The following is a 17706-nucleotide window of genomic DNA, read 5'->3' as shown; positions in this document are numbered from 1 at the left end:
CTCTCTCTCTACAGACACACGCTATCTCTCTCTCTCTCTTCTTCCTGGACTTTCTCTCTCTATGATGTGTACACAGAGACCCAGTCCATCCATCCATCCATCCATACATTCTAACTCTCTCTCTCTCTCTCTCTCTCTTCTCCCATTGAAGTTCTTTCTTCTTTCTTCAATGAGCAATCCATCATTGTATGCGTGAAGCAGAGAGACAGAAGCAGAGAATGAGAAGAGAGAGAGAGAGAGAGAGAGAGAGAGAGAGAGAGAGAGAGAGAGAGAGAGCTCTGTTTCTGAGCTCATTCATTCATTCCATTGAAAACTAGAAAAGAAAACTGAAAGTATAAAGGGAAAGAAAAGAAATCAATCTCTCTCTCTCTCTCTCTCTCTCTCTCTCTCTCAGCTTCTCTCTGTTCCCGAGCTCATAGACACACACACACACACACACACACACACACACACACACACACACATATATTCATTCATTCATTCCTCATGGAAGAACACTGTGAATCAAAAACAAAGAAGAAAAAAAAAACAGACCCTTTTTTGGGGCTCTTCTCTCTCATCCATACAATACAAACAAACATAGAATACGTTATGTATTAGCTTCGAGGCATTTTGATATGCTTGATTCTACTTATCCATTCCATCATCAGAGAAAAGGCCATTGCTGTTATGTCTCCTGATTGGAAGAAAACAATCTCTTTACATCTGTTCACTAATCCCACAACTGAATCCCTTCCTTTGCCTTCTTCTACATTTGTATGAAAATCCAGGAATAATTATGGTCAAATGACCCATTTCCATGGAACCTCTGATTCTCAGATTTCTGTCTCCTCTATTATCCACAGATTAATCACCCTCTTGCTCTTCCTCCACCTGCTTCAACTCTAGAAACATTTTCTACCTACATCTCTACTACTGCATCCATATCTCTATATCCCCCATCTTCGCCATTTACGAAGCTCAATTCGCCATTTTCTTCTTCTTTTTCTTCGAGAGATGCTGATGAATTCTTCTTCGCAGACACGGCTACCCAATGCTTCTTCACTCTTTGTCGCAACTCCAGATTCTGGTACATAACACAACATCAATAATCCATATATAGATTTGCATAATACATACGCATATAATTTCTTTATACACATATATCTCACACTGACAACAATTTGCGTTCCGTTTCTTTCTTGCAAAGCTTTTCTTTATCTAAGTTTCTACTGTTGCTTGTTTAACGTGCGAGAGGGTTTCCCATTGGTCTGTCTATGGCTATGGCTATGGCTATGGCTAAGGTTTGATCATCCAATTGAATGGTTGGATTTTCAAATCTCATCATACATACATACATACATACATACATACATACATACATACATACATACATACATACGCACATACATACATATACAGACGTGCATACATACCCACATATATGCGTATACATTCATGTATATATGTGTACACACACACACACACATACACACATGCACATAGGTACATCCATCCATCCATCCATACATACATACATACATAGAGATTTGGATTGGGGCCTTGCAGGTGAAAGGAAGAATCTGAACTCAGAGCTATGGCATGCATGCGCCGGGCCGCTTGTATCGCTGCCAACCATAGGAAGTCGGGTCGTTTATCTGCCTCAAGGGCACAGTGAGCAAGTGTGTTTGAATTCCTTCTCTATATAGTTAAAAAAGCTCTATTCTTGAAATGTTTGTTAGGAATATACAACAATAAGGCCTTGGTAAGAAAAACAATGGTGTTAAGAGATTCTTCTAATTAGTAATAACCGTGTAATAGTGCATCATTTCTCAATGTGGTTTAGGAGTCTTTTACAATATATTAAGGTGGTCTTTTATACTGTTGTTTTCATGTTCATTAATTCAGGTGGCTGCATCTACACAGAAAGAAGCAGATGCCCATATTCCAGCTTATCCTAACCTTCCTCCTCAGCTCATTTGCCAACTTCATGATGTGATCCTTCATGTAAGTTTATGCATTCCTTCTCTAACCTTTATCTTTTTACTTTTTAAGTAATAACTTATATTGCTAAGGTAATCTCTACATGAGGTGGGAAACCCACCAAAAGCATTAGATCAGCGTCTTTTCTTTGATTAAGTTGAACCCTTTTAAAAAAAAATTTGTTACATTGGCTTTTATGCTTTCATAAAGTGGTAGTTTAATAAGAAGCTTTGTCTCAACATTTTGAGTGTGTTTTGGGGTCTTTGGATAGGCGGATATGGAAACTGATGAAGTCTATTGCCAAATGACTCTCCAGCCTATAACTGGGGTATGTATATATAATTCATTCTGATCCAAAACTTTCAAAGAATGTATCAATAATATGTGGGCTAATAACTATAAAAGTCGTATATATGGGCATAATACCTAATTTTGGTGTCATTTGTATCTTCTTTGTCTTTGTTTCCTCCCTTCTTTTAGCAGGAGAAAGAATCATCATTTGTACCAGACATGGGATCACAGAGCAGGCAGCCAAATATTTTCTTCTGCAAGACACTCACAGCCAGTGATACAAGCACCCATGGTGGATTTTCAATACCCCGGCGTGCAGCTGAGAAAGTTTTCCCACCACTTGTAAGAGATGTACATGAATAAGATTAAACAAAAGAATAAAATTTCAAAGAGATGATTTTTTAAGACTTCATGACATATATATTGTAAACATGTATATGCATGCGTGCATGCATGTATGTATGTATGTATTTATGGATGTGTATATGTATGTATGTACGTATGTACATGGTATATATATGTATATATGTATGAATCTATGTTTATGTCTCTTAATGTAACACATAAACAGATGCATTCAGAATGAAATGTTTTCAAAATGCTCATTGTGAATTGAATAAAATTGTTTCTTACAGAACTACTCCCAACAACCACCTGCACAGGAGCTTGCAGCTCATGATTTACATGACACCGAGTGGAAGTTCCGACATATTTATAGAGGTAATTTCTGAGAGGTTTTCACTATGGTTTTAGAAACCTTTTCTTCTATATCAGTGTGGTTCTATATTTGTGATACAAGACTTATGTATGCTTGGTTACCCACCACAGGGCAGCCGAAGAGACATCTCCTCACAACAGGTTGGAGTGTCTTTGTAAGCGCAAAGAGACTGACAGCAGGCGATTCCGTTCTTTTTATTAGGTATATATATAAGATGTATAATAAAAACGTTCTAGGAACTAGCTGAATATATACTATGATATCATGAGATAAATGTATATGTCTATATGTGCAATACCAATGACATGACTTCAGCTTAAGGTAAATACTTTAAATACCTTGAATATATATGTCTCTTCTTTGGTAACTTCATGCCAATATCAATGACATGATATTATAGTAACTTGATGTGCAATACAATGCCATGATATTGTGTATCTCAATGAGCTATAACAATTTATATGATATCATAGTATATCTTCTGCTTATAAAACATCCTATTTAATATGATCAATATATGTACTTCTTCTTTGGTTATGGAACCATGTGTGCAATACAACGACGTGATATCACGTGTATTAATTCAGTTTAACAATCAATCTCTTAGAGTCCTTCCATAGATATTGTTCCAATGTTTATGCAACCACAAACATACATGGTTTATCCAATTAGTGTTCAGTATGCATGAGTACCTCGCTGATGATACCTTGTGACATTAATTTTTGAGTCTAGGAATGAGAAGGGCCAATTATTGCTAGGAATCCGACGAGCAAATAGGCCACAAACAGTATTACCTTCATCAGTTTTATCGAGTGATAGTATGCATATTGGAGTGCTTGCTGCAGCTGCACATGCTGCAAATACGAACAGCCGATTCACAGTGTTTTATAACCCGAGGTAAGACCAGAATTTGATGGGTGTGATTCAGTTCAGCTAATTTATCATGCGAGTTTGTTAGCATTTGTTGCCTTTTAAAGGGTAATATTGTTTCAAATGCTACACTCTTTGTATTATGAACCTTGTGAATGTTGTAAAACGAAATTTTCTTGGAGGAAACTGTAAGTGTGCGTTGTCCCAAACCAAAAGAGTTAAAAGGATTTTTATATTTTCATTGTGAATGCAATTTCAAACCCATCGCCCAAGACTTGAATGCACAACCGGTAGTTACATAGCACAAGGTTTACCACCGTACAATCATCATGTCTATATGTTTTAAATATGTATATAAGAAATAATTTGTATGAATTCTTTCATATTGAGCTTTAGCATGTAATGTCTGTTTGCTTATTCAGTCATTTCCTTCTGATCTTCCATCCAGAGCAAGCCCTTCAGAATTTGTGATCCCTTATACCAAGTTTGAGAAAGCTGTATACCACACAAGGGTGTCCGTGGGCATGCGTTTTCGGATGCTATTTGAAACTGAAGAGTCCAGTGTCCGAAGGTGAAGGTTCATTTCTTTCAGAAGAAATACGTAACATATCTGTTTATCAGATGTTAGGCATATGAACAAGTCTTTATCAACAGAGCTTGTTTTAAGATGACGTGCAAAAAGCTCAATATGTCTTTTCTAATTGAAAGATAACTGTTCTTTATGTGTAGGTATATGGGAACAATTACTGGTATTTGTGACCTAGATCCGGTTCGATGGCCAAATTCACAATGGCGGTCGATAAAGGTAAGATAGACCTGTCAATCCTGATGTTGTTTTACTGAACTGAAATGATTCCACCGTATTTATTCAGTGATGACATCTCTAAAAAATATCAACAAGAGTGTATTGACCCATGGAAAACATTGACACTCGAATGTGGATTATCTTATATTATTTTCTTTTTCTTCTTCAGGTAGGATGGGATGAATCTACAGCTTGTGAGCGACAAAGGAGAGTTTCCTTATGGGAAATTGAACCACTTACGACTTTTCTTGTCTATCCACCAACAACCAATTGGAGGTTGAAGCATCCTTGGCCACAACCAGTTGGAGCCTCATTTTCAAGCGGTAATCCTCCAAATAAGTATTTTCCATTTTTTTGCATCCTAAGGTATCATGATCCCTTTGAACGATTATATTCATAATAAGCTTGCGGAAGGCTTAAACTGTTCATATATACACTGAAGATAGCTAATAGAGTTTCGTGATCTTGACGTTAAAAAAAAAGCATTATATTAGAAGAAAGCATTATGTTAGAATGGAATATTTTCTATGACACATTTTGATAGGAGAATGCATTTGCTACAACAAATATGGTTTTATATGTCTCCTCATAGTCATAGGTGATCATATGTTTTGTTTATCTGTCATCAGATCTTGAAATGGAGAGCTTGAAGCAACAGTCAATGTGGATGCCATATCCAAATCCGAATAATGGGATGGCCATGAATCCACTATTGGGCTCTATTCAAAGAAGGGCAGATTCCAGTCACGAATCTGATATCTATGGTGCTCTAGGGGCTGCAGCATTACAAGAGATTTTCCCTTCAAAACAGTTGAATTTCCAACAGCATCCCCCAGGTATACAAGCTGATCAAATGTTTTACAGACAACAGCAAGCTGCACAGTTCCTCTTTCACCCACAAGAACAGCCCTTACTTCAAACTCAACAACCGTTTCCACAACAGCTTCAGCATCAATCATCATCACCACAACCATTACCTCAACAGCAACTTCATCATCAATCATCACCACAATCATTACAACCACAACAACTTCATCATCCATCATCACCCCAATCATTGCCGCAACAACTTCCTCAACAATCACCACCACAATCAGTACCACAGCAACTTCAGCATCAATCATTACCTCAACAACTTCAGCATCAAGCGTTGCCTCAACTTCAACATCAATCATTAGGACACCAACTTCCGCATCAATCATTATCGCAACAAGTTCATCATCAAACATTAGTACCGCAACTTCATCATCAACCATTACCACAACAGCAGGTTCATTTTCAATCTTTACAACAGCATCATCAATCACTCCCACAATCATTACCACAACAACTTCATCATCAATCACTACCGCAGTCATTACCACCACAACAACTCCATCATCAATCACTACCACAGTCATTAACCTCACCTTCACCACCGCAACATCAACAACTCCATCATCAGTCATTACCACCACCATCACAGCACCAACAGTCACTTCATCATCAACAAATTCCCCAACAAATGCAGGTTTCATCCTCCATGCCACAGCCCACATCTCCATTTCAATGTCTTCCATATTCTATGCACCCAAGGAATACAAACAATCTTCTACAACAAGCCCAACAACAACAAAAGCAAAAACCACAGTTGATCTCAAATTACTCCCCTTCTCCTCAACATACACCCCCTACCGCTCAAGTCCTACAAGTTGAGCAAATGCAGCAACAACCATCATCATCACCTAATATAGCCACTATTTTGAGCAGAATGCCATCTTCACAGCCTCAAGGACTCCTTAACAGCACTATAGCTGCAACTCAATCTACACTCACAGATTCCAATGCTTCCCTCACATCTACTGGTGTGTCACAAACACTTCAATCTATTTTTAGTGGGTTTGCATCTGAGACAAATCCATTAAATGACAATTCAGTGCCCACATCTCAAGCTGTTCTAAACTCATCAATATCAACAAATGGGCTAAAAGGGGAGCTCATTGATACTACAAGGCCCTTGGACTCGTGTTCCACATTATCAAACTTTTCATCAGGTTTACCATCAAATCCTTACAATTACAAGGACTTTCCTGAAGATATGCACTCTGAGCTTATTAGTTCTAGGAACTCATTTGGAGGAAATGGTGACTTTCAACCTGGCATGATGATGACGATGCCTTCTTCTTTGCCATCACCTTTGTCAAAGGCATATAATGCCACTAATGACCAACAAAACCAATGTATTATGCAAAATTCTTCTTCGGTATTGGGCATCGAACCCCACTTTGGTTCGAGCATGTTCAATGGAGGTCTTGATGATTCTCGTTTGGTGCAATCTTTCTCTCCAGTGACCAATGCTCCACTAGCAAGGACTTATACCAAGGTAATAATAGCCTGCCTTGTTTCTTTATCAGCATCTATCATAGAGAATTGCCTTTCTCTAAATGGAAGGACTTCACTTGTAATAATATCAGGTAGTGAACTGGTGTTTGGAATATCGTGGAGTTCTTTAGAATGTTCCAATTTATTGTATTATGTGCCAAAAACTGTTTACTTCTCTTAAACCATTAAAAAATCATGCTTGCATTGACCCTAGGGATTCTAGAAGAACCTTCTAGAAAAGTCAAAGAAATCTGGAACATTCTAGAAACTTCCAACCTTAAACCCTAAACTCTTAAACATTGAATACATTCCACAACGCTTTTGGATCAGTCAAACCATCTTGTTTTGGATTCCCTTTAGGTTTACAAGACTGGATCTGTCGGCCGTTCACTGGATGTCACACGCTTCAGCAATTATGATGAGCTCCGTCGCGAGGTTGCAAAGCTATTCATGCTCGAAGGGCAACTTGAGGATACAAGCTCTGGTTGGCAACTTATTTTTGTGGACAAAGAAAATGATTGGTTACTACTTGGTGATGATCCTTGGGAGTAAGTACTTTTGTTTGTTTTGTTTTATGAACCAAGAAAGTACTACAATACTTTTGATGAGAAAAAAAGAAGTACTTTGCATCTTTTGAGAATTTGTATTTTGTTTCATGAACCAAAGTACTTGTATTGTCTTATCAAGGTTTTCATTCACCATCATTCACTAATGGATGTATCTCCTCTTGTAGGGTATTCATCAATAACGTGAGGTCATTTAGGATATTGTCTCCTTCAGAAGCCTTCCAAATGCGGGATGGAGTTGGGTTGCTTCCCATCCAAAGGCAGACAAGTAGCAGCTCAGAAGATGGAACAACGCAACAAGACTCTCGGAATCCAAGTTCGGTCATCACTTCAACATGCTCATTTGACTACTAATAAAGGCAATATGATAATGTCAAGAAAACCCAACAAGTCTCTCTCGGAATCCCACTTCGGTCATCACTTTGACATGCCATTTAACTACTCTGAAGGGTAATATGATCATTCCAAGAAAACCCAACAAGCGTCTCTTGGGATCTAACTTTGGTCATCGCTTCGACACACTCATAGGACTTCTAAAAACTGCAAGAGAAATTCCCTATACACTCGTCGGAACATTGGCCTTTGTATATCGATTGCAAATATACATGCCCTTTCATGGAGTGGAGTTTCAGTGGGTGGGATCCTTCACAAAAGCATGTGAAATTCATAAAAGCATATCGACATTTCTTGTATTGGCTCTTTCATGTGTCACAATGCATGTCGCATGCACAAAAGTGGAAAGGAAAGATGGCAATGGAGTTCACAATCATGCTGAAAATTATACTCTAAACTCCCAATTTACATGTATGTAAGCTCACTGGGTCAAGGATAACCATCTTCTGTATTTGGACAACCCTTGTTCCATAGGTAAAACAAAATAGAACACTAAATCGCATTCTAATCTTAAAAACTAACCCTAAGCCTTAAACCCTAAAAATTAGAGAAGACCTTGGTTGGAGGTTTTAGTGCCGTGTACTAAATCTTAACCGCAATGTGCAGACCCCTAGGAACCAAACCCAAGCTCCAATCCCCAAACCCTAGAATCCTAATTCCTAAACTTTAAATCACAAAATCCTTCTAGTAACTTGGTCCAATTACGCTTCACCACACATTTATTGCAAGTGCTATTTTTTCTTCTTCTTTTTCCTCTGATATCTCTCCCTTTTATTTGGGTGTATATATATATTTTTCATGGATAATGTTTTGAATTTCAAGCTTGTGAGTACTTCATGAATGATAAGAAATTGTGTCTAACATATGTTTGTGTATTATGTATATGTATCTGTATATGTAGGGCAGCACTTTGAAGTTTGGCTCCAATCTTATGAAATGGGTTTCACATCTATTTGTGAAACTTCGGAGAAAGAGGAAAGTTTTAAATTTTAGTATCTGCCTAGAAACTGGATATGAAAAGCCCAACTTAATTGTAGTAATGCAAAAAACGACACAATAGGGTCGAAGAATGCTTTTCCATTGGGTGGGGTTGTAATGTACAATTATGTATGTGTATAAACATGCGCATTTACATGTACATGTATTTGCAAATATGTCTATATGTATTGATGATTGTAATAGGTGCAATTTTTATGAAGTACATTTGTGGAAGTTGAATCATTGGAGTAAGAAAACATGTCTGTCTAGATGCCTTTACTTTTTAATACCTTACTTACCACCTTTTTTCTTGTCAGATCTTGTCTCCCCCTCCCCCCTTGTTGGTAAAGACAATGATACCTTTTTGTCTTGTGCCTTAAACTCATTTCACACACATTGGCTCCTTTTATTTCCTCGAAGTTTTCGAGTTAGGAATTATGTTTTTTCCTTTGTTTTTATTTTCTTTCAACAACCAAAGTTTAGAACCCTTCATTTGCGATTATTTTATTTAAGACACATATTTCAACATTGGATGGTCGCTTCGATATTGGAATATCACAAAAATTTGGAAGTGATATCTATCTAGATGTTAATACTAGAAGGAGATTTTGAGTTTGGAACGTCATGAAATTTTGGAGATAATACTAGATAGGAGTTAAAATTCTAGAATGTCTCAAAAAATTGGAGGTTCCTCCAAGTTTGTAGGTTCAAGTTTCTCTTTTCCTTTATTTAATTCAGAAAACAAAGTCTAGAAAACCTTCATCTAATATATGCTGATAATGGATGACAGTTTCAAATTTTGGAACATACACAAAAATATGAAGGCGACTTTTGAATATGGGTAACTGCAAGTGACGCTAAACTCGGGCTTTTTTTGAGCATTGAATCCGTTGCTTAAAACTCGCGGTGGGTTTGCATTAGAGTAGCAGATAGAACATCGCTTTCACCTTTATCTAGGTGAAAGCATATCGTTTGGCATTGTCATGTCTCAAGCACGACATAGAGCCAATGACGTACCCTCTAATTGCTTTTAATCTTCCAATACTTTCTCTTTTGTTTCTCTACACAAAGTCCACATCGAATGGTATATCTTTCGAGGAATAATACACTCTATGGCAAAACCGAAGGCAAAGATAGGAGATTATGTATTGGACAAAGACATTGGTTTGTCCTTACATCTATGTGTGAATGTACCCTTTGGATTAAAACATCTCTAATGAGTCCTTGTACTGAAAATTGATGATGGCATATCAAATAACATAATGCTTGTCACATTTTGGGGGTCTCATAAGCCATTTTGGTTTGTCAGACATTAATTGATATTTCGCTCTTTCTTTCTTTTTTGTCTGTCTCAGTGTTATAACAATTGTACTTTCACTATTGCAAATGCACACATTTGCATCACCTCGTTTTCTGCATCAAATGTGCATTAGTACTGACTATGTTGTTTGTAAATATTTTTAAAACATCAAGGAGATTGAAACCCATGGTGCGATTTTTGAACATCACTAAATGAAATTATATGTAGTTCCCAAATTTAGGCATGTGCTCATCACATTTTCCAAATTCCAATCCATCCTTGTTCACTTCCGCCCACCCCATGGAAGCATTTCTTTTATGAGCTCCACATTCTCAAGTATATATGTAATATCATGTCAACTTAAAGAAGTGATGCAATGACTAGAAGTAGGTGGCTAAGTGATTCACTATTTTCTCAATTGTGTACTAGGCCTTTCAATTTTAATACTAATAATAGCATTATTCTTTCATATAACTATTGTGAACCAAAAGACGTATGTGTTAACTGTTCCTCTTTTAGAGCGTGGATTCATTGTTTACTTTTTGTAATGCAAAAATGGTTATGGTACACATTACCTTTGCTCATTCTAGACGACAACCATTTCACTAGAAAAGTTTGTAATAAAAATGGGATTTCATATATTCTTGATGTTATGAAGTGAGATGGTGAGACCTTGAGATGATAAAAAGGCATGTAGTTTGAATCAAAACCACATGTATACTAGTACATGTGGGGGATACACATGTTGGTTTCAAATGGATTAGTGCACGGTTAAGGTATCTTCATAGCAATACTATGACTCACAACTTAAAAGTAAGATCGAGAGCCAATATAAAGTGGGTGTGCTATAGTATTCCCTAGTGTATCCCATTAAAGAGGTGTGATTGTTTAATGAGTATCCTCTCAAAATCCAAATCTAATTAGTGGATGTCATGTTATCAAGAATGTTCAAACTTGGTGCATTGATGGCCATGACGATGGATGAGAAAACACTTGGGGCCTTTACTAACATAAGGAGACATTGCCTTGCCAAGCAGACATCACATTCAATGTTTAGTAAAATTGGAATCGTTTCTTTATCATCACAAGCCAGTTTATATAGCAAAAACTAACTTCATTGCCATGGTGAGTAGAAACCCAAAATCTATTCTGATCAAATATATTGATAAAGATATAAATGTCAACTTTGATGTTGTCCTTTGAATCCTCCCACTCCTTGCCTATAATTTCAATGTGAATGGATAATCAAGGTCCTTCTTGCTCTCCTCCAAATGATCCAAAATGTCTTCTTCCATTTCATTCCCCTCCCCACATATCTATGTTGGCTTTGATATAGGCTTGATCACAATGAAATGCTAAAATATAGGGGTATTTAGTTGCCTTCAATAGTTTTGTAGATTCGATGAACCAAAATCATGGAGGCTCGTGGTGCATGGTTGCATGTTAGCCTTGGTACTTTGCTCAAAACTAGTCAAATATTACGATGACCCATACCAAAAATAGTTTAGGATTCATTAGGCATCAAAGAAAATTACTAGGAATTTTTTGCTAATAAGCACATAAGTTCTATAATTTCTCTTTTTGTGGCGTTTCAATCAAATATATTTCTTTTGAGGAAATTAACCTAGCCAATGACCCCAAGCAATATATCATATCTTGTATCATGGGTGCCAAATAACCATTGATGATCACTGACAATACATAAAGTAAAGAAATTGAAGGAGTGTTATTAGAACATTATATGATACTATTTACTTAATAGAAGATAAAAAGGGTCACCTTTAATAAAATTTTGTCCGTCATGTGTTTTAAGTCTTGAGAATATCACACTATCCATTATGAAATGTTTCATCGCGAAGCATTTTGTCCAATTAGAGTCTAGATCAATCTTATCCTATAGTTTATTACAAAAAGAAAAATCTTGGGTCAAAACCTAAGGATTTCTAGGGTAGTGATGTTGTATCTTTGTATGGGGATTCACCTAGATGATCTTCATGAAAAAAGGGTCTATGCATAAGATACATATTCTTGTTTAAGGACTTATAATAGTTTGATTCTTAACCAATCAACATATGACATAGCTTTATAGTCTTTCATTTTTAGAGCTTGCATTTAAGGAAATCATGGATGGTTCATGGTAGGATCCCACAAACTTTTAACCTGCTTATTTGTCATTGGATTTAGTGCATCAATGGCACCCAAACTACTCCACAAGTCTTTGAGATCATCAATCATTGGCGAGAAAAAAACATAAAGTCTTTCACTTGTCTTTTTCCAGGGATTAATAAAGACAATATCAATGTTTTCTTAAACATTTCTATATATGGTGGGAGATAGTAATTTATTATGGTGACGATTCAAGCCTATTATTTTGATGATTGCATAAAAAATAGATTCAAGTTAGTCTTGTTCTCACTTAATTTCAAGTTTCTTGGCTTAGTCTTAATGCCACATATATTTCTCAATATGCTTAAATGTTACTCAATGTTATATTAATGTGAGTATGTACATGAGTGTACATTAGATGTTACCTTTTTTTATGTAAAATAAGAAGTCTTAGTGGCTAAAGTTTGGAGGTTATATTAGGAAATTCATGGGCTTACATATCTGAAAGGGTACTTTATTTTCTATGTATGCTAATTCCCCCCCATCCCCCCCCCCCCCTTTCAATGAGAAGTTCTATGAGCCACAAGGCACATCAAAAAGTTCTACGAGTCACAAGGCACATACTATGATGCAACAAGACAACTTGTCAGGATAAGGGTGATACGGTTCTTCTACAAGATTTGGGGAATTAGTGAGATCTTGGTGGGCTCCCAAGCTTGATCATTGGGAGTATTTCCTAACCAATCCACCAAGTAATAGAGTTTATTGTGCGCAACTGCAGAGTTCGAAATGGGTTTAACTTCGTACTATAGTCCATCAACAAGTTGAACACAATGTGGGACAAGAAAAGCATGATATAGGAAATAGAGGTGAAACATAAGCTTTCAAAAGTGATACAAGGAACACCAAATGAAGGCACATATGAGAAGGGAGATCAAGAAAAATGCAATGTCATTGATTTGGCTAGAGACTATATTGCAACTTTTTACACATGTCTAATGGTCATCATATTGCAATGTAATATAGTTTGACACAATCCCTACCTTAAAACTTGGGATTCTCTAGTAAAAAGTTTAGACAATGTAGATCTACAATTAGTTTGTGTGAGGCTTGAGCATTGTGTAAATGATGTGAAAGCTAGATTATTCTCAACAATGAAACTACTAATCGTCTTCATGAATGGAAGGAAATGTCTCTTCTTAGTGAATTAATGGTGATAACAACAATGTCGTGAAGTTATGTGTGTGCATGTGAAATGTGAGTGGGACCACATGGAGACCTAAACCAAGGAAGATGGGATTCTCTTGATTTGATGACTTTGGGATTCTTGTAATTGTCGACTATAGTGGCTCTTAGCTTTCTTTGAATGTCTTTGATGAACTGTGATAACATGATTATGAGTGAATATGTGTGCAACTTTGATGTGTAGGTTTAAGATTGAGTGTGGGAGTACATGTGTAACCTTAGGTATTTCTTAACATATAAGCATACCTACGGGTTTAAATTATGTAAGCTTGTATACATTGTCACAAATTACGCAAGTGCATGCGAAACGTGAGAGGAACCGTTGGGGACTTGAACTAGGAAAGAGGGGGTTGGCTCAAATTGATGACTTTGGGAACCTTTTAACTATTGGTTTTAATGGTTTTTCAACTTCCTTAGGATGTTCTTGATAGACCTTGTTAATTTTTTAAAGTATGTGTCTATGTGACTCTATGTGCAAGTGAAAGTGTCGAGATTTTTCATTGAATCAAAGAGTGTCCAAATATGTTAGTGTATTTTTGTAATTGTCTTGTGTATGTATATATCTCTCTTACGTAAGGAATTGTTTTATGGTCAGATAACAATCCAAACCGATAAATTAGTTTTGTATTTTTAAAAGATTCTTTGAGCATTTATATGGAGGAAGAGTGAGAGAATTCCTCCTTGTCCAACAAAAAATGTGAGAACTTGCCCTCGGGGGACAATAGATATACATATATATGCCTACATATATGTTCATATGTATGTTAATATGAAAGGTATGAATGTATAAATGAAGTGCTTTGTTGCGAAGTTACGCGCATCATAGTACGTATATCATTCGTTTTCCTACGTTGGAAAATGAACACGAATGATATTCAAATATTCGTGTGTTTTTTTTTTCCTTTTTTTTGTTTTTTCCCTCTTTTTCCCCATTTTCCTCTACACATCAACGTAACGTTACGCTCTCCTCTCCTCTCCCACCTAGGCTCGAATGATCTGCTTACCAACGAGATTCATGTATATTTAGGGTTAATAATAGGGTTTAAAGTTTTGTAATGAAATTTCTGAAATTTCTGTGATGAAATTTCTATAATTTCTGTAATGAAATTATTCTATAATTTCTGTAATTATTCTATAATTTCTGTAATTATTCTATAAAGCTTGTAATTGCTTTAATTTGTCTATAATTTCTATCATTTTGAAGTAATTTGTGTAATGTCTATACACACATACTAAGCTATGTAGTACAAAATTTATACGCACAAAAATTACAATAAATATATTTACGAAAAAAAGCATATTGTTATTAAGAAGGTAATGTGTTTTTTTTTTGCAATTTTTAAATTTTTTTTACCGTGAAAAAAATATTTACCTTATAGTAAATCATTTATCCAAAAGTATGGTATTTATCGTTCTTCAATGGTGTTTATCATTCTCGAACACGAATGCACGAATGGTACGTATGGTTCATACTATGACGCGCATACATGTGCTACTTGAGTGGAACCACCAAGGACTTGAACTAGAGAAGATGGATGGCTTGAAGTCTCGTTAGAGTCGAATTGATCGTTAGAGTTGAAATATCCTAAGAGTTGAAATATCATTAGAGTTGAAGGTAATCAGAGTCAAAAGATCCTAAGAGTCGAAAGATCATAGACTCAAAGGCTCTACAAACTCGAAGGTAAGTTAAAGTCAAAAGATCCTAAGAGTCGAAGATAAGTCAAAGTCAAAGGTAGGACAGAGTAAAACCTTTTGAAGAGTTGACAGCTCCTTAAAGTCGAAGATGCATTAGAATTGAAGATGCATTAGAGTCGAAGATTCTTCAAAGTGGAAGGCTCCTCAAAGTCAAAGGTAACGATGACTCGAACGACGAATTATACATAAGATTAGGATCGAATCACATAATTAACCCAAGGATCATGAAATTACGAATGGATTTACAATATTAAGTCCAAAATTATTGGATTAATAAAGAAATTCCCGTTATAAAGTAGGGAAGCTAGTGGCAATGGGTTGGGCAAACATAGTTGCAACAATTGTTATCGTAGAGAGGGGGGCATGTGTAGTTCTCTTTCTCTCTCTCTCTTTGGTAAAAGCAAAAAATTATATTAATTGTACAAAGTGTAAAATTCACTTGTTACAACTTCTTACTCTACCTATTTTATGTATGGAAAGAGACATCTTGTAAAGCATTTAGAAAACCTAAATTTTCACTTGAGGAAACGGTCCCCACATGCTGTAACATCCAAAAATTCCTCATGAGAATGTTTTTCAGCTTCTTTACATAGGCTTCCCCATGTCTACCATCAAACATGAAAGCATTATGCAGATTCCAATTGTGTTGTAGTCCCTAACATTATAAAAATTAGAAGAATATCTCTAACTCGTCATTTGGACCATTTTGAACATATTGAGCAAAAACTCATTCCTAATGGGAGCCCAACAATCATGACTCTCCATACGAATACCTTTGTTGAAATGGCAAATGGGAATGCCAACCATGTTGTAATATTTGTCACCACCTTGCATTTGACTTGAATTAATTCGATAGGTTTTTTGCTTTAAGTTATAGCCAAGACAAAGATGCCATTGCATGATGATACAATATATTTGTAGTGACATGTAACAAGCGTGTGCCATCCCATTCTTTAACCACCAGTCCACCCAATGTGCAACATTTTCTTGAATTAACATAGATCCATACAACAATGATATATCTTGTAATTTATCCAAAATAAACTGATAATTTGGGAGAATACATAACCATAATTTAGAATCTTCAAATTTTGACAACCGTTGAGATTCATTATTAACTACATCTCCCAAGTCTACAACCCCCAATCGAAATAGACGATTGAATTGAGATCTTAACTTTTCTTTTCCATGCCAATGCAACAATCAAGAAGAAACAAGCAATTCCTTTTGTAATGAATTACAAAGTTCTCGATTACTTGATGGTGTGCACTCTAAAAAAGATAATGCATCTTGCCATGACCTTACCAATTGTTGCACACATACAGAATGTTGAATCTCAAGAGGATTACATCCATTGAGCAATGGCCACCATGATTCTTAAAACTTAGTTTCCTCATGCACCAATCCTTAATGCTCAATAAAATATTGTATCATAGATATTCGTGGTTGACCTTATTGATACATATCTCGAAATAATGTAAATCTACAAGCCATCAAATGCATTTCCATATCCAATATTGCAACACCACCTAATTGTTTGCGAGTAGTCAAATAATCCCATGAAATCCATGGTTTCCCCCTTCCACCACAACATGAACGGAAGAGGTTGCAAAAATGTTTGTAATGCCTTCTTAGTTTAAGAGAGTAAAGGTATAAAATATAATAGCATGGGATCATGATACATTGCACATTTTGAGTCGTACATGAAATGATCATAAATGAGAATTACCAATACATAAATTTGTCCTTCAATTTACTATGAATCCAATCAATCAGCTGAACATTAAATACATCAAGTATCTATTAGTTATAATCGAAAGTATATAAGACAACACATCCTCAGGATATAATAGTATAATAATAAGATTTTGCATGAGTTTTAGTTAATCTAATCCTTTTTTTTACAACCTTGTTTACATTTCTTCTAATTTATCACTGTACATATACCAAGGAGTGTGGGAGAGTAAACGAGCTTTTAGTGGGTAATTGGTCCCTCTGGATGGGATCCGGTTATGAATGAAGTGAACTTGGTGAGAACTGGAAGAGATCCGGAAACCGGATCGGATGAACCCGGTGAGAACCGAAAGAGAAGACATACTTGTAAATATGTTTTGAGTAAGCGTATTGAGGATATATTTGTAAATAGCCCTAAGTTCATATAAGTATAAATATGACTTAGGGCAATCACTTTATGTAAGTGTGTAAGTGACTGAGTGTTGTTGTTCATATCGTTGTAACTATTGTACAGAGAGCAATAGAGAGGGGGAGAGTGTGCAATACAGAGAGATACTCTGTTGTAACCACCGGTTGGCAAAGATACAGAGCTCGAGGTCGTTGCCTCTGAGGCTCTGATTGTACCTTTCTCCTATAGTGATAGTTGGAGTCTGTGGGCTCCCGTGGTTTTCCCTATTTGGGT

General features: G+C 36.2%; 1 protein-coding gene across 2 annotated transcripts; it reads left to right on the top strand.

The window, feature by feature from the left end:
- The first annotated feature begins 940 nt into the window (after positions 1 to 940).
- On the top strand, positions 941 to 8787 carry LOC147867560 (auxin response factor 12-like). 2 transcript variants are annotated; one of them, XM_087315346.1, is made up of 14 exons: positions 941 to 1069; positions 1549 to 1661; positions 1888 to 1986; positions 2234 to 2290; positions 2443 to 2595; positions 2889 to 2973; positions 3082 to 3172; positions 3704 to 3868; positions 4290 to 4412; positions 4571 to 4646; positions 4816 to 4969; positions 5276 to 7008; positions 7368 to 7555; positions 7741 to 8787. In XM_087315346.1, exons 1-14 carry the CDS (start codon positions 997 to 999, stop codon positions 7925 to 7927), a joined length of 3297 nt encoding a protein of 1098 aa, XP_087171472.1. In that variant the 5' UTR covers positions 941 to 996; the 3' UTR covers positions 7928 to 8787. The 2 variants fall into 2 exon arrangements, with proteins under 2 accessions (XP_087171472.1, XP_087171473.1); XM_087315347.1 differs by lacking the exon at positions 4290 to 4412.
- Positions 8788 to 17706: the final 8919 nt, after the last annotated feature.

The sequence above is a fragment of the Azolla caroliniana genome, unplaced genomic scaffold (assembly GCF_043228905.1).
Source record: "Azolla caroliniana isolate FFs.n. ecotype wild unplaced genomic scaffold, voAzoCaro1.0.p SCAF_2, whole genome shotgun sequence".
In the NCBI taxonomy this organism is placed as follows: domain Eukaryota; kingdom Viridiplantae; phylum Streptophyta; class Polypodiopsida; order Salviniales; family Salviniaceae; genus Azolla; species Azolla caroliniana.
Note: the sequence above shows the minus strand (reverse complement) of the source record. Positions and strands in the feature narration are given on the sequence as shown.